The following is a 26,301-nucleotide window of genomic DNA, read 5'->3' on the forward strand; positions in this document are numbered from 1 at the left end:
CATTATAAACATCAATCTTCCACTTTATGGTTGCAGTAAGATGCAGTAAATGTAAACGCAGTTGAAAATACCCAGAAATTGTACAAATGTTTATTATTTGCCGTTTAATATTTCATTTACTGCTGCCTGTCCCATTTGAGAACATGACAGCGCCGAGTTTGTTTGGAACTATTGAGGGTTACATGAACCACGTGACCGCGTAGCGGCGAGATCAAGGAGTGTCGCAACTCTCTCTATCTACGGCTCTGGTGACACCGAGCCGCGAGCAGAAACAAAACATGCGCGTGCGCTTCAGTGAGGCGCATGCGCGGCGCGACTCGGGCGCTCTGATTGCACGAGCAGCCCTCAGGTTTGTGTACAAGCTTGGTTGAGGGGCGGTGAGGCAGCTGAAGTAGTTTGACAGTTATTGCTGTTCGTCCTTGGAAGGCAGAATGTCAGCGGTACTCTAGTATTTCTGAATAAAACTGGAGGTGGAGGTTTATATAAAATAATAATGATAAATGTCCTGGCAAGAGCCGCGGTGAGTCCGACTAATTTCCGACTATTTGTTTGCTTAAGTGTTACACGACAGATATCTGTGGGGGTGCAGATATCGTGGGGGTGTGTACTGTATATATCTATCTATATATATATATATATATATATATATATATATATATATATATATATATATCTATATCTATCTATCTATATCTATATATATATATATATATATATATATATATATATATACATACATACAGTACACACCCCCACGATATTTCAACTCAATTCAATGTATTTTGTAAATATAATCATAACACACTCAAAAAGCTGTGACAGAAGCACGTTTCAGAAACTGAGGACACAAATTGTTGCTATTTTGGAGGAGGAATATTCACCCATTCAACTGCTTAACAGTCTGTGTTTGGCATTGGCTGATTCTCCGCTCCATGATGCACCATACATTTTCAACAGGAGACAGATATGGGCTGCAGGGAGACCAGTCAAGCACATGCACTATGTGTCTATAAAGCCCTGCAAAATTAGGCCTGGCATTGTCTTGCTGAAATTATCATGGACTTCCTGGGTTAAGATGTAACCTTGATGGCAACATACATTTCTTGACCTCTGTTTTTTCCCCAAAGCAAGGTAAAACTTGGACTCCACTGATCAATGCACATGTTTCCAATGTGTTTCGGTCTATCCGAGATGAGGTGGACCCAGACAACTCAGCAGTACTTCTGCATATAATTGATATATAAAGTGGTGGACTGTGTTAAGTAACAATGTTTATCTGAAGAACTCTGGAGCCCATGTGGCAATATTTATCACAAAAACATGATGTTTTTCATGCAATGAAGTCGCAGGGCTCAACAGTGGTTTCAGGTTTTGTCCTACATGGACTGTGATAATATTCTCTGTACTCTTCTTATTTGAAAAAGATTCAAGAGATTTAACAAATCACAGATTCTTGTTTTCTTTGCAAAAATGTTTTATTGTTGTATTACAAAATGTCCCAACTTTTCTGGAAAGGTTTGTATTAAAAAATCACAGTAAGAGTCTGGTCACACCTTAAATGCAAAATTCTGTGTGCTACAAATCTAATTTTATAAAATAAATAGTGTGTTATCAGTATAAAAAGATCTAAAAACCAATATACGTGATGTACCAAATACCAAATGTTCTTTTCCTTTCATAGTCAAGGGCGGCCGTGGCAGTGAACTCCCGCTTGGCAAGTCCAGTGATAGTGCTGCAGATTCGAGATTACTCTCTGGCTCATCAGGATGGGTTGCCCAAGCTTCCAGTTCCTCCGCTCAGACAGACGTGTGAGCGTTATCTGGCTGCCCTTGAGCCGCTCGTGTCCGAGGAAGAACTGGACCACACACGCACGCTCATGGCCGAGTTCCTGCAATCTGGCGGCGTTGGAGAGAGGCTGCAGAAAGGACTTGAGAGGAGGGCACGCAAAACTGAAAACTGGGTGAGTAAAGCAGCGTGTTTTACTGTGTCTTGCTTATTCATATTACATACAAACCTTCTAAAACCAACAGTCACTATGAAACCATAGCGGCCACTGAAGTGATTGTATTCTCTGTTATTGCAGCTCTCAGATTGGTGGATGCAGTTAGCCTACTTAGACTCCCGTATGCCAATCCCAGTGTACACCAGTCCTGGAGTGGTTTTACCCCAGATGCACTTCCAAGACCGCCAGGGACAGATGAGGTACACTTTATAATGATGTAAAAAACATCAGTTCACTGTTCTTGTCCTGACCCCTCTTCTTCTGTTAGCTGAAAAAACTCCATGACCCATGCTCATTTATTTGATTTCATAGCATTATGTTTATTTAATGTGCTGCCCATGTGCTTCCAGTCTAGTTGTCTTCAACCCCCTTTTTGGAATCTTGCCACTAGTACCGCTCCCCACAGTGGCCAAGAAGGCCTGAGACTATCACGTGCCCCCTCTCATGTGCACAGTCACATAGAGAGCTGCATTGCGCTTGGAGAGACATAAAGTTGTTAAAACAATCTGCCATTAATTTCTAAATGTAATTTACTGCTTCGTGATTGATATTGAGATTCAAGGTTTAAAGTAGCAGACTGACCTTTATACAGGGTTCTTCCTTTCTTAGAGCTATTTAAAGCACACATTGCTGCCTGTTGTATCTTTTAACAGAACACAACATGTTAAGCTCTGTGCCAAACTCGAATAGTGTTTGGACTTTCATTTCACTAATGTTCCATTTTCAGACCTGCCCTGAGATCTGTTAACTGATAGGCCAAGGACTGTAACTTGACCTAATGATGTCTGGAACAATATTAGCATGTAAATAACTAGTGTTATTGCACGTATAGGACATCAAACGCTCAAGCTGCCAACTAGATAAAATAAAAATGTATGAGTGTTTTGTTCACATACCAATGAAATGTATTTTTCAGGTTTGCTGCTAAACTAATTGCAGGAGTTTTGGACTTTAAGAGAATGCTAGACAGGTGATTCATTATTGGTTTTATTTATAACACTTGTCACACTTAATTACACACTGTTATCATTTAGATCACTGTGCTTCGATGTGCGTATCTGATTTTGCAGGGAAACACTACCTATTGAGTACCTGGGAGGAAAGCCATTGTGTATGGACCAGTATTACCAGGTGCTGTCATCATGTCGAATACCAGGACCCAAGAAGGACACTGTGGTTAACCACGCTAACGGAATAACATACCCAACTCACATTACTGTTGTTCACAATTTCCAGGTAAGCTATGATGGCGGATGCAACTGTACTTCAAATCCCATTCTAGTCATATCCAGATCCCAAATGTGAATCTGCTGCATTTGCATGACCCCTACTACTACATTTCGTTACCTTGTACCTGTACTGAGCAATGACAATAAAGTTGAATCTATCTATCTATCTATCTAATCTGATCAAGGAGCCCCAAATCACCACATGCCCCCTCTGACACGTGTCCAATCTGCTGCCGCTTCTTATCACCTGGCAGTGTTGGCTTCCCACAGTCGTATCGCACAAGGAGAGGCCTACCTTAAACACAGCCAACTGTGTTAGCAGCAGGAAAAGACCCTGTCTGACCTTCCCTCCTTCAAATATGCCCAACTGTTTTTGTGTGGATGCCTGGCTAGGCTAATGGCTCTACTGAGATTAAGAGTCATAAGTTCAAACACTCCACAGAGGCATAATAGTGTGTTAGACTGCTGTGCCACCCGAGCGCCTGCAATTATTTCATTTAATGAAAGGAAGGTTATTCAACACCTATATCACCCCCTAAACTTAACAACTGGTTGTGCTATATTTAGCAGCAGCAATTACAAGCAAACACCCACAATAACTAAAGATTCACTCTTTTTACATTAATTTTCACCCTCTTTTTCCATTTCCTTTGTGTAGTATTTTGTGTTGGATGTCCTCAACAGTGACGGCACCCCGCTGACGGTGGATCAGATCTACATGCAGTTAGAAAAGATCTGGAATTCTTCATTACAGTCTAATAAAGAGCCTATCGGCATCCTCACCTCAAACCACCGCAACACCTGGGGCAAGGCCTACAACAATCTAATCAAAGGTAATTTACACCAGCAGTACTGAATCAGCTTTGCTTAACGTTGCCACATGAGGCTGTTTGACTTGTGATGTTTATTTTACAGACAAGACCAATAAGGAGTCAGTGAGGGCAATCCAGAAGAGCATCTTCTTAGTGTGTCTAGATGCCCCGATGCCACGCGTTTCAGATGAGATCTACTACAGTAAAGTCGCTGCTCAGATGCTACATGGCGGAGGGAGTCGCTGGAACAGTGGTAACCGCTGGTTTGATAAAACACTACAGGTCAGTGGTAGAGCCTGTTTACATGCTAGTGATGGAACACAATAGTGGAACACAATAGCTGACCTGGCTGGGCATACCCCACTTTCTCCCTCAGACATAACCTATTATGTCTGTGTAGACGTTCGACCAGCTGATAGCGCGGGTGAGATTTGAACTGCTGCTACCATGGGAAATAGAAAGTGCCCAGTGGTGCGCCATAGTATAATATATAACTACATTTCCCACAGGCCGCCGCATTTTTCAATGAATACTTGCAACACCTGGTCCAAACCATGTGCTAGTGAATAATAACAGTAAAAGCAATAAAGGTCAACTTTATTATTATTATTCACCACACACCACCCTTACAAGTGCGTTTTTTACACATAAGCTGCGTCCGGAATTGCATACTTACAGAGTACGTACTAGATTGGAGGAAGTATGCACTACTCGGCAGGTAAAAAAGTACATACTTTCAGTACAGAAGTATGCAGTATGCACACAACACCGCTACGTACTACATCCGCCATCTTACTAACATCAAGTGATGACGTAAGGACGTGATGACGTAATATCACCATAGTTACAGACTCATTACAAACCCCACTCGCCAAAATGTTGGATATTTATCGCTTTTTTGTTATTTATTCGTCTTTAAAAACTTACTTACACTTGTAAACAGAGGACTCCGCTATCTTTCTTGTTTCTTATTCCGCTTTGAATGCCTACGCAGCTCCAGTTGCATTATGGGATACATTAGCGGACCGCAAGTGTGCATCGCTTGCATACTCAAACATGGCTGCCCAATAAGTAGGTCATCCGGGTACTTCTCACGTACCTCTTTATTTGCACTATGTATTCGGACATACTAACCGCTCTCGCGTACTCATTTCGCGTACTATTGAGTATGGAACGCATATTCCGGACGCAGCTATAGTCTTGGCCATATAGTGTATCATGTGAAGGCCTGGTGCTATCTGCCAGTAAAGCAGCAGACTCGTCCTATAACGTCCTATATGACAATTGTGCACAATTCAACTCAACAAATCGAAGCTTGAGCTTTTTTTGGCAGAAAACATTGATTTAGTGAAAATAAAAATCCTATGATAGCAGGATTGTTTGACACCAAATACCCAATTGGTCTGAAGTGTGTGGTTTAGAATGCTGAAAAATTAAGGCAGTGTTTTAAAACCAATGTGAAAAGCTTGTTTATGTTTATATCAGAGTAAACCAGATCCAAATCCTAATGCTGTTAACTATGTCGTCTTCTGTTTCATCTCAGTTTATAGTAGGGGAGGATGGATCGTGTGGACTGACGTATGAGCACGCTTCTGCTGAGGGGCCTCCTATTGTGTTTCTGATGGACCATGTGGTTGAGTACATGTAGGTTACAGTGTCAAACATATTTTGTGTGTGAGTGTGTTTTCAAAACAAGCTTATGTTTGCAACTGTGCTTGAAAGGTTCTTGTTTACTGTAAGTATTTGTTACGAATCACTGCAACTAGCACATGCAGGTCAGCACATACTACACCAACATAGATTAGCACCCAGAGGTGCTAGTGGCCAGTCGGCCCTTTACATACAGTCCCTATGAGGAGGAGGAGGGTTCAGGTATTAAAATTGCGCCCATTGCTAACATGTCAATTACGTATATCCTTCCAACATGGCATTCCGGTGGCAAAGCAATATATTATTCTAGTCCACCAGTATATTATGCTATCGGCCAGCTGAGCGTCTACACACATGATTGTGTGACCATGATTGTGTGACCATTAAACTTCTTTTTTGGAACCCAAAGCTTTAATTGAACATGATAGTTGAAGGGCGGCATGGTAACTCCTTGGTCCACATGACCCCAACCAGGATAAAGCGGTGGTAAAACAGACAATGAATGAATGATAGTTGAATCACGTTTTTGCTCAATAAAATAAAATCATGTTTACACCAAAAGTGTTTTGTTTTAAATAATTTTTATTGTGTAACGTAATGTTTTGTTCAATTATATGTAATTATGTATAATAATAAACATGAAATAATAGGCGATCAGAAAAAAGGCAATGACTTTTTATAACACTGTTAGTAAGAATAAATTTTTCTTTCCCCATAAACTCTGTACCTAATCGATGTAATATGTTTCAGGAAAAAAACAGAGATGGTACGAACCCCCATGATACCACTGCCCATGCCACAGAAACTCCGCTTCAACATAACACCTGAAATCAAAAAGGACATTGAGAAAGCCAAGCAGAACATGAACATGTGAGAACGTTTCTTATGCTTGTACTATCCTTTATATTTCGGTTTAGCTTCTCCAAGGCTTTTCATGCAATGTCAGGCCATGTTAAATTTACAACTTTTAGCAGTTACTTGCCAGTAAATATTTCATGTGTTATAACTTGAGTCCTCCTTCTCTGCAGAATGGTGCATGACCTGGATGTACGAGTTCTTAACTTCTCTCACTATGGAAGGAAATACCTCAAGACGTTTAAAACTAGCCCAGATGCTTTCATCCAAATGGCTCTGCAGCTGGCATATTACAGGTAGGTTAGGTTTCTGAGGTGATGCCTGCTATTATTCTGGCTGGACACTTTATTAGCACTGGCAGCATTCATATTTAACGACACGATGTAAACTTTATCACCTTGCTGTATCATTTAAATCTTACATGCAAATACTAACATGCACACACTGTAATGAGGAACTAGAGGACTAAATACACTCTCCTATTTTACTATTAGATCTTATTTGCTTTTATTATAAGGCTTTGGATCCAAATGAAAGGCAGCAATTAAGAGACAGGTATTTACATAGATACAGGTATGCACATACATTAGCTAATTTTACACGGCTAAACAACTAACCATTCATGAACTGTTGTTGTAAACCCCAGTATTGTAGGACTGTGATAATCACACTGATGAATCGACTCCTGTGATAATAATACAAGTAATAATAATAATAAAAGAAAGGACTGGGTTACTACAGACATTGAAAACAAGTTCAGATCCCTTGTTAAGCAAATTAGATTTTTATAGGGCCCTCTTCGAACACAATAAAGAAATAATTTAGCATCTTTGTTTTGCCGTTTGAGGCCATTTATTTACTTTGATCTGTCTTGTTGCTGGATTAGAATGTACCAGGAGTGCTGCTCAACTTATGAAAGTGCCTCACTACGCATGTTCAAACTGGGCAGAACAGAAACTATCCGCTCAACTTCAACAGATGCACTCAAATTCATCCAATGCATGGATGATTCGTCCAAGCAGGTCAGTATTTTTAGTTTATGTAAATGTTATCACCTTGCTTGTTACATTATGGTTACCAATTTGCTCTTTGCTATTACTTGACGGTTTGTCATTAACATGCAATGCATGCTTTGGTAGAACACAGAGAAGCTGGTACAGCTTGAAAAGGCCATCAAAAGTCATCGGGATTACACACACATGGTAGGAGTCTTATTACATGGAGCGAGAATAAGTGCTATGTGCAAAGATTTGACATTATTGTATTGATATCATGTTTGTATTCAGGCTATTCATGGGCAGGCTATAGACAGGCACCTGCTTGGGCTGAAGATGCAGAGCATTGAAGATCTGACGTCTCTCCCTGAGATTTTCATGGATACATCCTTTGCTGTAGCCATGCATTTCAACCTCTTCACCAGTCAGGTATGGGATTTATCTCTTACTAATGGGTACTAGTAGGGCTTCCGAAATAGCATCCAAAGAAAACCCACATACCATATTTAAACGGATAGCACAAATCTTGTATCATAAATCACACACCTATGGTGCAAAGTCTGAGAGATCTATGTGCATCCTAGGATGGCCTCTACAGAGATGTAGTTGCTGGATTTATGTGTCGTTGAGAAAGCTGGTAGAACATTTACATCTATCGTGTCAGTTTAAGATTTTAATAGGGTGTCTTTCGGACTGCCCAGCTCTACTTATTGAAGTCCAGATTAGTCTGAAGGCTTCAGAAACCTGTTTGGAAAGTATTATAGACCAGGGGGTTTCAAACGTTGGGGCTAAGGGTAGCAAGCCCAAAAAATGGGTCACAGAGAAATATAATAATAATTAAATGAACACATTTTAACAGGCACATAATCACCAATGAACTTGTACGTGATCGCCCCATTGTGGAGACTTTATGTTACATCTTGTAAACCACAGTGTGACCAGATTATACAGAGCAAAACAAAGAGAATAAGATGCAGATGTGTTTATGGGGCCATGGACATAATGTGGGTTGCTTGAAAAAAAGTTTGAAAAGCCCTGGGGTAGACTATGCTTTATCCTGAAAAAAGAACCACAGAGAGCAAGTTATCCATCATGTGAGTGTATTTGGATAATTTATTGAATAAATTATGCATGGTGTATAAATTGTATGCTAACAAAGATGTCACAGTGGTGCCCTCATGCTTTGCCAGGTTGGATCAAAGACGGACTGTTACATGTGCATTGGGCCAATGGTACCAGATGGTTATGGTGTCTGCTACAACCCAATGGATGACCACATCAATGTTGCTGTGACTGCGTTTAACAGCTGTGAGGACACCAACGCCACCAAATTAGCATGCTTCCTCGAGGACGCTCTGCTTGATATGAAGGCTCTTCTTGAGCAGACACCCAAGTGACAAAGCAGGTCGAAATGACCTGAGTGGAAACCTGTGTCGCACTGGGGAAGAAGATACATGACACATGATGTGTTTAAAATACCAGCATGTGTTCTCATGAGGAACATCAACTCCAGAGAAGCTACAGTTTTCCTGCCCTTATTTTTTTCTTTTTATCAACTTACCATGACTGTTTTCCCCCACAACATTTCAAGATAAAACTCTGGCGTTGGCGGAAAATTAGTGAAGGAAACACAACAACAAAATGTTGCTAAGCTATTCGTCTATTCGATGCTCCTCCAGTATTTTAGTTTGTGTTGTTTACTTAATGTTGCCGTTTACTGAAATTTGCCGTATTCCATACCAACTCGAGCACTTAACAAGTCTGTGTGTATCTATAACTACATATTTATTTAGAGAAATATATATTTGGACATAGTACATGTAAACTCTAGGACATACTGACTTTCTTTACAAAATGGTAAAAAAAAAAAATATATAGATAATTAGATTTGTGTTTCTGAGAACGAACATGATACAGTTGAAGTTGAAAGTTTACACACATTTGCAAGGGACATGTTGGAATATCCATGACTATTGCAACACAAATTTGATTTTACAAGTCTAGGTTACAAATATACATGCAACAAATTATTGATAATTCTCCGATCTAGAAAGTTTGTGTGTCATTTAGCTTTGTGGCATGGCCTTCTAATTCCAGCTGGCAACTTCTCTGTGCCCATATAAATAGGCCTATCAATGGGGCTAGTTGAATGTATACATTAAAAGAACATAAGAACACTAGTTTCCTGTCAAGCTCAAGAAGAAACTCTTAAACAGTTAGGATCATTTAGACTCCTCGGGTGCTACATAAGAATACTCGGCTCTAAATGTCCCCTGCATTTGCTGGTATTCCCCATGGAATTCCACTTCTGCCCTGCTTCCTGTGGAACTCCACTGAAACAGCTGTGTCCCCTTGAACACTGTGGTTTTTACTGCATCCACGTCTCGAATCTGAGAAAACAAACATGGTGGATTTTTAACAGAAATAATTATTTTATAGTATGTTTCTTTTTATTTGTAGTCCCTTCATCTAAATAGTTCAAAGAATATTTAAGCATTTTTAACCTAATTTATTTGGCATCTTCAGCATGTACGTTGTTTGGTTTTTATTTGGTCTTGTCTCCACTATATCTGATTATTGGTTTGTTTCTATTATTATGCTTGCTTGTGTCTCATTTCTCCTGGTTAGTTATTACTTTTAAGCCAGACTTTGTTCATGTGTTTTTCTTATTTCTGGTTTCTTGTGTTCCTGTGGATTTACCAGTTTTGAACTCTGTCCATTTCATAGTTTATTAATTATGTAAACATATTAGTCTGTGTTTCCCTTAAGGAAGGCCCTTAACCCATAATTGCTTAGACTTTCACAGTACTGTAAGTCTATTTGGATAAAAGCATATATTCATATCTATTTTACTTAAGTCTAGGGGTATCCAGATACACCAGAAAGTAGTTCCAATTCTAATGTGATGCCTTTTGGTGAACTCCAATTGAACAATTCAGGTAAAACACATGAATACATAAAGTTGAATCATGTTTCCTGATGTCTTTAATGATGATATAGTTTGAGGACCGCTTTTATAGCATTAGTGAATAGCGCCACTCAGTGCCCACAATTAAACATTTCAGCTCTTTCTGTAAATCCATACCACTAAGTTGATAAAACAAAGAACTAGTTACCAATAACGTAGGTTTACCTCTAATGAAAGCTCAAGTTTAGCTTTTTATTGTATTGCTCATGTGGTACAAAGTTACCAAACAACTACAATTAAAAGGTAGCAAGACATTGTGGTTTTAACTTCATTTTTCAGGCCATGTGGTTTTAACTTCTATTTTAAATGTATGTCAACATTTTTACAATTTCTCAACACAGTAAATAAGCTTAAATTAGTTGTGGTAACTTCCCTTAATATTTGTATGAATGCAGTGGATAAAGATAAGCTTGAAAAATGCTGCAGTGTTCCGTTAACACAGTTCAGATCAAAAGTTTACACACACTATATAAGGGTCATGACATTCTTGGCACTTCTTTTTCTGTGACTTGCAAGAAAATCACAAACGTAAGCTCATTTATAAGATTATTGTGTTTGTTTTGTACAGCAACTTAGATTACTGATTTAATGGTGTCTCTACCCAAGGTTGGGAAGAAAATCCTCACTATCACCCTATAATTAAAGGGGATAAATGTGAATTCCAATGCTCAGATTAAGAGCCACAAACTACAGGAAGCTGCCATAAAATAGGTGCTTCAACTGTGACCTCTGCTGGCTGGTTGAGGCACCTGCTCAAGTGGTGGATTATTCACAGAGGGCATAGCATGACTCTCTGTATACAATCTGGCTCTCTGTAAGACTGGCAGTGCACACGTGTCGGAGGGGGTGTGTGCTAGTCTGTGGCAAACAGTAGCAACTTGGCAGTGGTGGGGCTTGAACCAGCAACCTTCTGATCACTAATCCAGTACCTTAACCACAACTCTTGCTGTCTGGTTGTGGCTCTATTTGCAGTACAGCTGTTTCATACACCACTGGCTGGTGTAAACAAGCAGCCGGCGATTTGACACGTGTTACAAGAATTGTAATAGAGAATTGGACATGACTAAAATGACTAAACACGGAGGGGGAGTCCTTAAAGCTGCATAAAAATCTGCAATTACATTTCCCTCACAAGTGTATGTAAACTTTTGATGAATCTTGAATATGATCTATGTCTGTTTGAGTGAGACATGATTTCTCACCAGCACATATGTGGAGTCTGAGGAGGTTGCATTGAACACAGAAAGTGCCTTAATTTGTATCCTCTTTGCGGGCGGAGCATCGATAAACACCCGACAGGACCGAGCACTGGGCGATAAAGATGATGCAACCCTAACTGGGTTCTCGATCAGACCAGTTGAGGAGAAAAGCTGAATGTCACAATCTGAAGAACAGTGATGGCCAGTGTTAGTATTTTTCTTTCAGAGGGAATATACATATGTCTAGTGGTATTCTTTAACTGACCTTCATGATGGCTTTTCTTCATGTTCTTCTCACTGCTATAGGACAGCAACACTCCAGTGCCGGGGGTGAGACGGCTTTGGCGCACTAGCAAAACATTAGAGCGGGTAGTGAAGGACTTCCCAGCCATCTTTTCACAAAATCTTCTCAGAGACAGTCTTTCATAAAGTGCCAGGTTCTCCTCTGAACAGACAACCACATGCACGTAAGCCATGTTAGCCATCACCATATACAGTACATAGTACAAGTGCATCTGTTATTGCCTATGCGTTATATGTAATCATTTCATATCAAATGAGTGCAATGGGTCTGATTCACTGGGCGAAACACACACTCATACCTAGGGGGACTTTAGTATCTCCAATTAGCCTGACTGCATGTATTTGGACTGTGGGAGGAAACTGGAGAACATGCAAACTCCACATAGAAAGAACCCTAACTGCTCCACCTGGGAATCGACCCCAGGACCTTCTTGCTGTGAGGCGACAGTGCTACCCACTGAGCCACCGTGCTGCCCTCAGATCATAACATAATACAAAAGTATTTATTAATTATTATATTGTACAAAACATCCAACTACAATATTGACACCAATAGTTCCCATGTCTGCTTTATCACACACAAAAAGAGTGGCATGAAATGCATTTAGAAGATTAAAAAAATTCACATATGCTAGATGTACAGTAACTAATAAAATGTCCAATTAGTGCAGGGAACAAAGTACCTAATAAACTGGACACTATTTGTTTGGCAATATAGTTTTACTCACTGTGCCTGCAATTAAGAGAGCTGGACTCAATTTTGATTTGGATGACTTCTTCCAGAGGACGACCGATTGAGATGAAACACCTTTTCTCACTGACGTTCCGTAAGTCGATGATTCCCGTGTCCTGAAGGAAGAGCTGCCCACAAAAACCTGAAGCAGATAGTCAATGAGTAACTCGTTTAAGGTCTACAAGCATCCCTCAATCTATTAATATTAATATTTCATCGTATTAATATTCTATTATCCTATAATTGTTTGTAATACATCTATAGTGTCATACAGTGGTTCTCAAGCTTTTTTACAGCTGAGACACAGGCTGCAACAGTGATCAACGCTATCTACCAGCCGGGCGCCTACAGGGACATGATTGGCTATGACTGAGGGTGGGCGGGCCGAAGTGATTCTAAATTGCTGCTGCAGATGCAGCCTCTGCTGGCTGGTCGATAGCGCCTGCACAGAGACAGGGAATAATGGAGAGCAGTGCATAATTCTCCATAGCCAATACTGTTCCCTGTGTGAACCCACCTGTCTAACATACTGTGCAGTACTGTGGAGTGTATTGTTTTCCAAATTTCCTCCCAGTTTTCCTCCCAATTCAATTACCTGATCGCATTTCACCTCCTCTATTGACCGAGGAAGGCCGTGGCTGTGACACACCTGCTTTGAGACGTATGCAGTAGCTGACTGCTTATCACCTTCACGAGGCAAGTTCATATGAAGATCCAAATCATTGTCTGTATAGGTGCCCAGCGAGTTAGAACTTGCGAGTTCAAGATGTCAGCTCTGGAGTGCCCACAGTACCGTTTGTGGGTGTTAAATATAATGGGAAGTATAAGCAATAAAGGATAAGGTTATAATAAGGATAAGTTATAATTGCTTTTTCACATTTGCAGGGGTCTTGTGCCCCTAATTCTGCCTAGTACCATCAAAAAAGAAGACTATTGATGGTACTGAACAACATTCCATGGGCGTCAGCTGTCCATTTTATGCAGCAGATGCTGTACATAAACATAAGATTAAACATTACGAATATTGCTTTAAATTTATGACAATCATCTTTTTTGTTCTTGCCACTTAACTGCTTTGTGGTGTTTCTGTTGGTACTGATGTGGTGCTTCCCAAAACAGGCACTGTAGGAAGAATGCCGGAGAACTTTTCATTTCCTCCAGGAGGTGCAGATGTGGTCGTATTCTCCTCTCCCTTCTGGCTCTGTGTCTCTGGTTGCTGACTAGAAGAAACATTGCTTAAAGTCTGGGTAAAGCAGTCGTCACTGTAGCAGGCCTGGATTGTAATGGGTTTAGGAAGGTGGACGCAGAGGAGAGGGCTGATGGGCAGAGGACTGGATGGGCCAACACATGAGACTGTACGAGACTGGATCCCATAACCACATGAGACAGAGCACTGTAAAAAGAGAGAGAGAGTATCTGAGGAAGTGGGAAAATTCATGGTTATCAATCAAGTCTTAAGATGTGTTTCCACTGGAGTCACCGATAACAGGACCATTTTATTATTGTGGGTTTTTTTATCTGATAGCAATAGATGTGACTAAACCACCTAAGCTTAATTTTGAGGATGGGTGTCCATAGACTTTTGGCCATATGTACATATATACTATACATATACATATGTACTGTTGTTGCACATGTTTCTTACTTGTTTGTTTATTGATTAAAACTGGGGTGAAAATGTTTTATTTCATTTTTATGTTTTACCACCTGTTTATCCTGGGCAGGCTCGTGATTGATCCAGTCCCTCTGAATCTTTGGGTGCAATGCAGTAACACATACCAGACAGGACATCAGTCCATCACAAGGCCTCCTCCCCATCCCCTCAAACATAGCCAATCATGTTGAATGTTCCGGAATGTCAGTGGAAATCCATCTTAACACTGTGATTGAAAATATGTATTACACAATGAGTTTGATTCTTCATGTGACACTTTTGTACCTCTGTCCACTCTTGTACAGCCCAGTGAAAGGAGCAGGCCTGGGTGAAGCAGGGCACTGTGAGCGGAGGATTTGTGCTTTCTTTACACCTCTCCTCCTCCACCTGTCTCTCCACCCTACCATCAAACTGTACACACCAGACCCTCCTCACTGCCACACCAAGACCACAGGACACTGAACACACACCCCGTTCTCCAGCCTGCCACCTACAATATAAAAAGAAAAAAAAATAGGCACATATTAGCACACATGACATGGACCTGTGGCTCCAAGAGTCCATATTAGAATGCTTAACATCTAATCCATAGAATATGAGCACGTTTTGACCCATTGCCTACAAGTTGGTTCACCTTGCTGGACAGGGGTCAGTGTTACATGACACCACCTCAAGAGGTCTAGAGGCAGACAGACAGGAGGAGTCTGGTAGCACCACCTCTGCGTCTCCTCGTCCTCCCTCTGCAGCCTGCTGTGAGCAGAACAGCACCCGTCTGGCAACACCGCCTCCACACGATACACTGCAAACTCCCTGCATGTAACGCCACCTAGTACACAAAATAGTCAGTTCACTCACCACAAGACCACATAACAAAGCTATAATGGTTGGCGTATACTCACGTGGCTGGGCATGATAATTGGGAACAAGGCTGTGTATATGGCTCAGGTTTACTTAAGCGGTCACAAAGGAACTCTGGAACATCTAGGCGTGATTGGTGGTCTACACATGAGAACCATATCTGCTGAGTGCCTGCACACAAACACACCAGTACATTGTCACCAAACTCGTGAGACATGTAGTGCTCTTTAGATCTACATGATCCAAGTTTAAGAACTGGTTGACTGAAATTAGGCCTATTTGGATGGTGAACAGAATGCCAATAATGTGTTTTACCATTTCCACAAGTCTTGGTGCAGTGGCCAATCACAGGACTCCACACGTACACTGGAATTATTTTGGACCGGGTCATTGTAGAAACTGACCCTGTAAGGCTTTTCTGATCCTAGAAGACACATCAGGTCATTACAGATTTTTGTATTACTTTGATATAAATTTTTTGTCAGGGTTTACTCATTTGTAAATTTGGCTTTGCTTTCTTACACTAGAATATAAAATCATATAAACAACATACTTTACCTCCCCATGTTTCTCCCAGCCAATTGGGCACACATCCACCACGCATGGCACATGTTCAGATGGTTTGGGCTGTGAACAAAGACTTTCATCTACCTCTGAGTCAGCTCCATGGTGGGAGCGGATGCAGGATACTGTTCTGTGAGCCTCACCTGGACCACACACGGCTGAACAATCTCCAGGCTCTGAGACCTGCCATCTGCACACATAAAAAGAAACAACTTTGTGAATGTACACTGTAATGCAAAAAGCATGTGGACACCACATAAGTGTTCTAGTTACAGGTGTATCACTCAATCAACTTGGGGAAGTTATTTTGCTGTTGCAGCTATACTCTTGTGCAGCATCCATTTAGTGGGGTCCATAAAGGCATGGCTTGATGAGTTCGATGTGAAGGAATCGAATTCCAGTGGCATGCACAGAACCCTGATCCAACCTCATCAACACCATTGGGAGGAAATGGAATATTAATTGAAAGTATGGACTTTTCGTTCAAAATCAGTACCTGGCCTAAACAAAATCTTGAAGAAAACCTCTTAAAATGGTTAGGAAAGCCATTTCTGAGGTTCAAGGTCTCCACCAAACTACAAGAGACTCCATTACCTGGCCGGGCACAGTTGGGTATTGCAGGTCTCTTTTGTGGAAGGTTTAGTAGACTCGGAGCATTCAAAATCTGCCAGCACTACAGTTTCTTTCCCCTGTTTCTGCATGCATGTCACAGACCGCAGCCGCTGTCCTACACCACAAGGTGCGCTGCATGGCCCAAATTCCCACAGCACCCAACTGCAAAGTAACAGGGTACATACATATACAGTAATGGACAAAATGACAGTAATGGATAATGCTATTGCTTTTTATTTACTATTGATTACTTTTTTAAATGTATATTTGTCTCCACCAAATGACCACAGTAAGTATGTTAATCAATTATCAACTTAACACTATTTGGTCAAAAGTATGTGGACACCTGACCCTGGGGTTGTTGGACAGCTTATTTTAAAACCATATGCATAAATATAAAGTGGGTACCGGGGTGGGCAGTCGGGCCGGTGGCAAGGCTGCAGAATGGCTGGTTTTTGAGGAACTGAGCCACAGAGTTGATCTTCCAGGTGTTCTTTGGTGTTTATGTCAGTACATTTCTGAATAACCCTCTGGATCCCTGGGTAGCAGAGTCATTACAACACAAACACTTTACAAAATATTTGGCATCATTTTGGGCTTATGCAAATGCAAAGAAATAATTTTTTTCATCAATTTTTGACTATTAAAGTAAATAAGCTTTGAAGTAGAATGAAAGTATCAAACATGATACATAGATGCCCATATGTCACTAGACTAATTATTTTTATTGTGTAGTTTTTAGTAGCATAACAAATTTTATGTTTTTTTTTTTTAGGAACTTTGTGAGTTTGTGTTTGGACATCATTTGAGCTTCGTTTCTGCAGCTAATGTGGCTAAGCTAGTACAAGCTCTCTGACTGTTGCTGTGGTACTTAGTGGTGGGCGGATCGATCCAAATATCGATATTATCGATACCAACATTGGTATTTTTATGGAAATAATAGTGCAAATTATATGTACGTAAAGTACGGACGCACCTTGCGCACCCTACGCAAATGAATCGGAGCATGCGCAGTGAGGCTCTTATTCCATGTGTTTGTGTATCGGATCAATACCAAATTTTGCAGTATTGCACACCAACTAGTACTGACAGTAATGACCGATAAGCAGTTAGATCGAATGCGTGTACAAGCAGTTTGACCAATCATTCGTGGGAGAAGGCGGGACTTAGAGAGAAGAGTAAAGCCATACAAGGACGCATGCGCAGTGGACGGTGAGTGTAGAAAGCATGTCAACAAGTCAGCCTAACCAAAATTCAGACACAGTTGAGCTGCATTTTAAGTCCTAACAAGAGAACATGTCAGAAAATAAATATTATAATAAATATAAATATTATTATAAATTAAAACAATATAAATCATGTATCATATATACACTTATAAATGTGTGGTGTGTATGCTGCTGGACATTGATTTTGCTTGATTTATGTTATTATCAAGATTCCTAAGTTTTTAAAAATCTATTTTACCTGAGCTACAGGTAACAGAACATGGTAAAATGATGGTGGACCATCGACCTTCAACAATCTTCTCCCTTGTTTCAGTGCCAGGCATGTAGTACTTGTAGGTGATATTTGGGCTGGTGATGTCTCCGTACTCCCTTCCATATTTTCTGTACACCTACACACAAAATTCTTATGATCAAAATTATTACAGCATTTTATTTTACATATTCAAACCATGTACATATTTAACACATGGACATTTAAATGACTTCATAGAAACATTCCTATGTTTTAGCACAAACAGCATGCAATAATGTAACATTTACTGTCAGTCAGGCCACACACCTGAATGTGCATCTTATTTGAGATTGGTCCAGACAGAATAAGCTCTTCTGTGTGAGGTAGAAGATCAGATGTGAGGTAGAGATTATAGATGATGTTATTCTCTTCCAGAGGTGAAGGATAGGTGGTATTCAACGCTATATCCCCTGTTCCAGCTACAATATATTCATTGTTCACCATCACAGCTGCACAAAAAAAGCATACAATTATACACCATATGTACATATCTATGTATTATTCTTCTTGTATTGGCTCTGATCAGCTTTTCCCTGGTCTTACCCATGTGTGTAAACACAGGATTCCAGTTAACAATGCCAACCCGAGAAGCATTCACTGGCAGAATGAGAAAAGTCACATACTCTAAAATACAAAAAAGAGATATTTTTGTTGAATAAAACTGTACAGCCCAATGTGTAGTTTTCTACAGAATGAAGATATGTCACCCAGAGCTTCTCCAGCTGTGTAGGAACCAGTAATAAGGTGGCAGGAGGATCCATTTCCTCCACACACCCCACACACATCCTCCAATTTCTGAGAATGCAATACTCCATCACAGCCGAACACCTAAGAAAAGACCACCAGGGGACAACAGTAGATCTGAATAATATTTATATTTAAGCTCTGAAACTATGCTTTTAATTGTAATTTCTTCAAAATTCTATACAATGTTATCATATTTCCAAAATTAGCTTTGTATCTGGCACTACTGTGAAACTGACCAACGTCAAATTTCTTTCTACAAAAGGTTCAGGTCGAATTAAATTACTGAACTGCTGACCGTCCGCACTCTCTTTCTTTAAAAGGTAGAAATGTAGGCATTTTTAATTGCTTTGACTTGTATCTTTTGGAACTTTTTCAGGTACATTAGTGGATTACTACCTGGCACTGTCCATTAAGGCAGGCTGTAACCAAGCCAGCAGGCACAGGAACATCAGGTTCACACCTGGTCCCATCAATGAACTGAGAGCCACGATTCACCATGAAGTCCTGCTCACGAGAGCGACACATCAGCTTACACTGAGCATCACCTGAACACCATGTACAGAGAGATGAACCATACATTACTGGACGCAACAGGAAGAGAAGTTTGTTTTGGTAGGCATTGCATAACCGTCATCTTTTATAACTGTTGTGTTTGCTTACCAGAGCTGAAACCAACTGCAGGGATCCAGGAGTAGATTCTAGATGAATCTGGAGAAAGCAACAGGGGTTGATGGTCTGTATCTGAGCACTGCTGGGCCATGAATTCAAGCTGGTTACTTTCACATGGCTACAACAAAGACAAAGAAAAACTGCATCAGATGGATAAATCACAACTATGAGATGAGTTCTTAAACTTTGTAAATACACAAAAATGAATAAATCTATAATTTATTAATGTATTATTTTGATTGTAAGAAACTCAAGGCAATCACAATTTCTCTGTAATTGACCTACCTGAAATAGATCAAAGCACTGAATACTGAATCATGTAAGGTCGATGCGGCAGTTGGACAAACTGATCTATGGAGGACGATTGTAAACATGACCAGTGGAACTTTACCTGTCGATGACAAAGTTCAGCCTCTGTGCTCTCTCCCTCACAGTCTTTCCCTCCGAATGCTGGCCTAAGCAAAGACAGACATCAGAGACTCGCATGCAGTCCTTGTTGAGTCATGTTTTAATAAGCCGTATATGACCAGTTCTTCTTATATACACTTGCTTACTTGTCATGGTTATGTGTAGATGTTACAGACACACACAACCAGCACTTGGCGTTTATACCTGGGGTTGTTGCACTCTCTCCTGCGGTGAGTAATACCTCCTCCACAGGTCCGTGAGCAGGGGGAAAATGCAGACCAGGATGACCAGGAGCCATGAACCACCATAGAGGCACTCAGTTTGGATGGTGACACGCAACGGCCCTTTAGACACCACTAAAACAAACACACATTTCTAGTGGTTTTGTTAAATATGTACGTATCTGTGACCCAATGATTGGAACATGTTTCTTTATCCCCTGGACTTCCCCACCCCCACCCCCCAAAACATGACCTCATGCATTTCAGTTAATTGTGGGTTTTCTGGTTCAAAATATACTTTACACATATCATTTATTGTTCATTTTATAATTTCATTTTCATCAACCTCTTTATCCTGAGCAGGGTCACAGTGGGTCCTGCTCCATTGGAAAACACAACGCACTAAGCAGGAATAGGCCTGGATAGGCCGCCAATCCATTGCAGGGCTTCAGCCATCCCTCTTCTCAGACATAGCTGATCATGTGTGTGTAGACGCATCTGTGTAACAGCTCCAGCACATTATACTACTACCATCGTGCTTTAAAGAAGGTTCAATAATAATTCAATAATTTGTAAAATCAATGATCCACTGAGATCTGCACAGCCTAATAAGTGCAATTAAACTAGTTCTATTCATATGGGCATTTAGAGGTTACCAGCTATTGCAGAACAGTTACAGAAACCAAATCATGCAAAAGAAACTTATACACACAGGAATGACTGGAATGTCTCTGTTTGGCAGATACCTGATTCAGCCCACATTCAGTGCCATCCAACAACGGCACGAGAAGTCTGGTACATGAAGTACGGTCACCAGGGACGATGTGGCAGGACAGAAATCGGCAGGTAGCCTAAAAACAGGTTTTAAATTTTTCTTGTAAATTACATAATAAAACTGAGAACGTGTACATGAGTTAATGCCGTTAATAATAATCTCTCACCATGTCATTGCTGGAGAAGGAGCAGGCGGTGGCTGTGCTCCCAAACGCAATACGACATTGATCATCCACACCATAATACAGACCAGGCTTCCATTCCTGCAGTGATCCTCCCAGCACTGGTACGTCCTTTAAACACTCTGCCTTGCCTGTACTACACAATATTTCTTATATTTATAATACTTCAGTACTCAGACATATTAAAAATTCCTTTTTGTTTGTATAGCATGATCAGTCACTAAGTGTGTACCTGTAGAAGTTATCTAGCTGGGTTCTACTGCATTGGGACCAGGTGAGATCTACACTGTTGTAACCACCATCAGACGCCATTATAAATCCACTACTGCTGCACGTGTTTCCGATACCATCATGGTTTATGCCAAAACTGGAATGAAAATCACAGACAGCCAATTAGGAGAAACCCTATTCGACCTTACAGTGCTGTGAAAAAGTATTTGCCCCTTTCTTAATATCTCTATTTTTGCATATTTGTCACTTATGTATTTTACTAATCAAACTGACTTTAAATTTTCTCTCTAATTTAGTCGTATCCAATCACCCTGATTGCATTATGCTTCCCCTCTACCGATTCTACCCTCCACCTTCTACCTTCCGACACGCGTACAGTACCGACTGCATCTTTTCACCTGCACGAGGCGAGTTCATATGCGGTTCAGCTTTGTGTACGTAGAGCCACACCCTGATCGACGCATTATTCCTCGCTCTGTGCAGACGCCATTAATCAGCCAGTAGAGGCCGTAATTGCACCAGTTATGAGGAGTCCCTGGTCCGGCTTCCCACCCTGTATGAACAACAGCCAATCATTGTTCATGTAGGCGCCCAGCCCAGCCGGATGGCAGAGCTGAGTTTCAAACCGACGTGTTCGAAATGTCAGCTCTGGTGTGCTAGCGTATTTTACCGCTGCGCCACCTGAGCGCCTGCATCGACCTGCGTTGACCTGCATTGACCCCAGTTGTCAAATTCATGTGACAACTGGGGTTTAATTTCACTAGCCAAAAAAAGTGTAATAAATATCAGACCTGTTGAATTTCAAACATTACTTAAATAAAACCAGTTTGGCAATGTAAAGCATTGTAAATATTGTAAGTCCCTCCCAAAAATAAAATGTATAATGTTAATATTAGTAATGTTATGTTAAATATAAATGTAATAATAATGAGTGGGTGTCAATACAAATTCTTAGCAATTTGTCCTCTTTACTTTTTTTGCCTCACAACAATAAACACTTGAACCCAATAATTTGGCCATCACTAAGATTCAATAAGTCAACAAAAATATGGGTGCTCAGGGTGCAGTGGTAAAGCACGCCAGCCCACTACAACTGTCATCCAGGGTTCGAATATCCAGTGGGGCTACTGGCCAATTGGAGGGTCTATATACAGACAGTTACTGCAATGTGCTCAGTGATTCTGGGAAATCTGAACCCACCATGACCCTGAACAGGATAAAGTAGTGATACCTGTGTCCAATCTCATGTGCAATAGTGATCCCCAGGTCAAAGCCTGTGTCTTCAGTAATTACACAGTTCCACTGGCTAGAACAGACTCCGCCCAGCTGGGTCACACCCCTCACTAGTTTATTTCCATTGGGTAGGACCAGATCAAACCTTGTAGGGGGTAACAAATACAGATAAATTAAACTGTGCAAATAAAACACATGAATGATCATAAAATGTAATTACAGGGAATTTTCTGGTTGTGTTTGTACCTGGTGATGTATAGGAGCAGATCCGCATGCAGAGGGTCAGAATCAGAGGGGGGATTAACTTTATGACCCCACTCACATACACTTTTTAGAGAGGAAGTTATGTTTTCTGAGATCTGAATCTCTGGCTGGAAATGAAAGAGTTGGTATGATGCTGCACTACTCAGCACTATGGGATAGGATAATAAAATAATAAAGTTTAAATGTTGTTTACCTCTGGCTCGGTGAGGATGATCATACGGACCAGATGAACTCTTATATTTGCCCCTAGAGTTACATCTCTTAAGAGCTCTGATGCCTGATGGGAAGATACTTGTTAGCTACAACATGCTAGCCAGTACAGAAATACTGAAGCAAACATCTATTGGACTCACTACATTTAGGTTAAGCTAAGTAACAGTAAAGCCATTATTTTCACATTTTACATTTAAATTTTCAGCATTTAGCAGACGCTTTTATCCAAAGCGACTTACAGTACTGTAACAGTATACAGTCTGAGCAATTGAGGGTTAAGGGTCTTGCTCAAGGGCTCAACAGCAGCAACCTGGCAGTAGTGGGGCTTGAACCAACGACCTTCTGATTACTAGTCCAGTACCTTAACCACTAGGCTATGGCTTGCCCCACATGAAACATGGAAACATGGAACAATGCTTAATCTACATGAGTGGCCAGCCTGTTACTTAGCGACAACTATTACAGGAATCAAAATAAATCTCAGAAAAACATCATAGGAACTACATATGACTCTCACATCAGCTACGGTCTATATTCATGACTACACAATACCAAAGAGAATCAACAAAAATAAGAAGGAACGGAAACACGAAGAAAACCACTGCTAATCAAGAAAAATATCTGTTTCTGTCAGACCTTCTGCCAAATAAAAGCATCAAAATGAGTCTGGTAAAAATGCAGTTTTTTATTGTAAGAATGTTACATCGACAGTTGTGTTGGTAGTGTGATAATGTGGTGGTGCTTTGCTGGATTAGGACCAAGATGCTGTTATACACCTATAGTTCAGTCAAGAGCTAAAGTTAAAGTATAATTGGGCTATTCATCAGGACAAAGATCCAAAAACCAGAGGTACGTCCACATGTGAGTGGCTGCAAATAATAAGTATTAAAGTTTTGGAGGTTTGATCAAGGTTCTGATTGGAACCCAACTACCTAATTTGAGGCAGCAATCAGTGTATAGTTACACTGATTATACTTACAATGTTCAGGTTGGTGAGGATGTATCTTTCTGTGTCCTGCTTGTGAACTTCTTGGACATCAGGACCCACCACAACCAGCAACTCTAAATGAGTGACCTCTGCACTTGAAAGTGACCTCTGTGGCCTAGGATGACCTAAGAAAGATTCGAGAGATTGGTAGAGTGGGCACAGATGGTAAAGTGGTTGCAGCACAATATGGTTACTAGCTATCTAGGTTTGATCCTACTTTCTGATTTCTGATTTCACTATTTGAAAAAAAACACATTTACATTCTTCCTTCTAGTACTTCCTTCTTGTAGTTTCTCTAACCCTACAAAACCATGCAGAAGATGGATTGACTTTCTCTGGGTGTGAGCGAGGGAGTGTGTTGCCATGCCCTATGCAAGTTGTATTCCTGCCTTGCCGGCCAGTGTTTTCAGGTGGCACCAATCCCATCGCGACCCCAACCAATATGAAGCAGTTCATGAAAATAAACGAATGATCTACTATTGAAAAGTGGTCGATCACTTACTCTGTTGGAGGTGTGTCACTGAAGGACGTGAGTGTGGGAGAAGCAGGTGTGGTACTCCTGATTGATTTCTTAAGTAATGCGAATGTTTTTCTAACAACGGACGAATGTAGAGCTGTTTTGACTGCAACAGAAGCAGGCCTTGCTGAAGTGAAGAAAAGAAAGCATAACATTAAAATATTGTAAATATTGAAATTATTAACTACATGATAATTTTACAGGATGAAAAAAAACATCTTACAAGTTTTTCATCGCACATAGACACAAGAGTTCTTGTTTTTTCTGGTTTCAGCAGGTCAAGTGTCTCACAACACATATTTTCCCTTTTCTTTATCACACTCGTTGTAAAATTAAGGACATGTTCCAGGTTGGTGGGGCAAGATAATGACTGCTCAGCTTTTCGCTGGATGAGCTGAAAGCCCGTCCCCTGGGCATGAAATGAACAATGTGTTTCGTCTGACTCATGTCTGAAGCAATTTACCCACACAAGCTCAAACTCGGACACTACGAAGTAAATCATATTTAAAATGAATACACTGTTTAGACCCAATGTGTACAACTATTCCTATATTGTATGTATCCCTTTTTTTTTTTACTAAATCATTACCTGATGATGTTGAAATTGTGTCAAAATAATAAAATACATCTTGAGGTGACAGTGACTGTAAAAAATCATTTAAAGAAAGAATAGGATGTAGTTAGAAATCTATAAAAGTGCTAGTTCTAAACACATAAACATTAAGTGAGTTAAAAAGAAAACATGTGGTAAAATAATCAGACACTTCCATGTATTTCAATTCTGACATCTAATACAAACTGTTTATGTACCAAACCAGAGATAAAGGTCAGTGGACTTTAAACTATTATTTAAATGAATAACAAATCATCAATTTATTCACTTACCTTTTCTACCTGAGACACTAACAAAGCTGTATTAACTAAAACCGAAGCCAGGAAAAGTGACACCAAAGCTGCCATATTTGCCCAAAATGTGGAACAGAGGACAGTGTCATCAAAGTGAGTAGAGTCCAACAAAATGTGTCACTGAAAGAATGTCCCAACACTTTAGAGTAGAATATATCAGAGCTGAGATTATTAGTTCTTGGTTGACTGTTAATCACAGATATGAGAAGTGAAATAACCAAATGATCAGAGAGCACACAGATCCACTTTAAAAGTGTAGTTTAAGAAATCAGTTCTTTTTGTTGACTCAGTGGCTTCAGTGTATGCAGGAATAACAGTAAGGAGCAATGTGATTGGTTTTAACCTGATAAGTCATTTTTGGCTGATTGGTCCATGTGGATTAGTGAGGATGTAATGGTTTAAAATGTAATGTGCTGTAATGTGTGGGCTCTTGTGTAAATCTTGGCAGTCCTATACTGTAACTGGGAACTCTTGCTGTAGAACGATTAAACATAAATATGATCATTAACTGTATCCCAAAGTAAACATGTGGTACCACATACAGTGTATTGTGGTAAAATAGATTTTCAGATTTTTAAGCAACAAAGGACACAACTAAGTGTTTTAAGATTGTTGACACACTAAGATTATAAGATAATACATTTACTACAAATTACTCAAAAATTTTCCCAAACAGAATTAGGTTATTAAACAGACTATTGGCTTTCTAATCTGAATGTAGTTTTGAAACCTTCTTGTATAATGTTCAATTACTTCAATTCATTATAGCAAAGGTTTATTTAATTGGAATATCAAATAGAAGAAATACAAAAAAGAGAAAGAAAATACAGACAAAATTTTGTTTGGTCACGTTTAATAATCATCAGAAAGCTGCTGGCAAAACCTTTTTCTGGTTAAATCTTTGGCTTTGAAGTTTTATCAAAATTCATGGTTTTCTACCAGGGAATCGATGAATCAATGAGCCCATTCCACAAGCCTAATTTAAGCCTGATT

General features: G+C 40.2%; 2 protein-coding genes across 2 annotated transcripts; one reads left to right on the forward strand and one right to left on the reverse strand.

The window, feature by feature from the left end:
* The first annotated feature begins 377 nt into the window (after positions 1 to 377).
* zgc:154046 (Carnitine O-acetyltransferase-like) lies at positions 378 to 10,765 on the forward strand. The gene is made up of 14 exons (XM_062999287.1): positions 378 to 520; positions 1,682 to 1,960; positions 2,084 to 2,202; positions 2,919 to 2,972; positions 3,073 to 3,238; positions 3,890 to 4,064; positions 4,147 to 4,325; positions 5,587 to 5,687; positions 6,444 to 6,563; positions 6,722 to 6,844; positions 7,435 to 7,570; positions 7,688 to 7,750; positions 7,835 to 7,972; positions 8,734 to 10,765. Exons 1-14 carry the CDS (start codon positions 494 to 496, stop codon positions 8,938 to 8,940), a joined length of 1,887 nt encoding a protein of 628 aa, XP_062855357.1. The 5' UTR covers positions 378 to 493; the 3' UTR covers positions 8,941 to 10,765.
* Positions 9,312 to 25,534, reverse strand: adamts13 (ADAM metallopeptidase with thrombospondin type 1 motif, 13). The gene is made up of 31 exons (XM_062999281.1): positions 25,288 to 25,534; positions 24,992 to 25,046; positions 24,626 to 24,888; positions 24,388 to 24,529; positions 23,877 to 24,010; positions 22,878 to 22,961; positions 22,667 to 22,791; positions 22,419 to 22,565; positions 21,189 to 21,323; positions 20,942 to 21,092; positions 20,747 to 20,851; positions 19,984 to 20,135; positions 19,763 to 19,826; positions 19,363 to 19,489; positions 19,099 to 19,247; positions 18,663 to 18,783; positions 18,499 to 18,579; positions 18,223 to 18,404; positions 17,902 to 18,052; positions 16,843 to 16,972; positions 16,417 to 16,596; positions 15,817 to 16,012; positions 15,574 to 15,682; positions 15,300 to 15,429; positions 15,035 to 15,226; positions 14,686 to 14,890; positions 13,818 to 14,139; positions 12,742 to 12,888; positions 11,976 to 12,155; positions 11,714 to 11,895; positions 9,312 to 9,933 (listed from the first exon to the last, which is right to left on the reverse strand). Exons 1-31 carry the CDS (start codon positions 25,360 to 25,362, stop codon positions 9,766 to 9,768), a joined length of 4,584 nt encoding a protein of 1,527 aa, XP_062855351.1. The 5' UTR covers positions 25,363 to 25,534; the 3' UTR covers positions 9,312 to 9,765.
* Between the last annotated feature and the right edge of the window lie 767 nt (positions 25,535 to 26,301).

This window comes from Trichomycterus rosablanca, chromosome 7 (assembly GCF_030014385.1).
Source record: "Trichomycterus rosablanca isolate fTriRos1 chromosome 7, fTriRos1.hap1, whole genome shotgun sequence".
Lineage (NCBI taxonomy): Eukaryota > Metazoa > Chordata > Actinopteri > Siluriformes > Trichomycteridae > Trichomycterus > Trichomycterus rosablanca.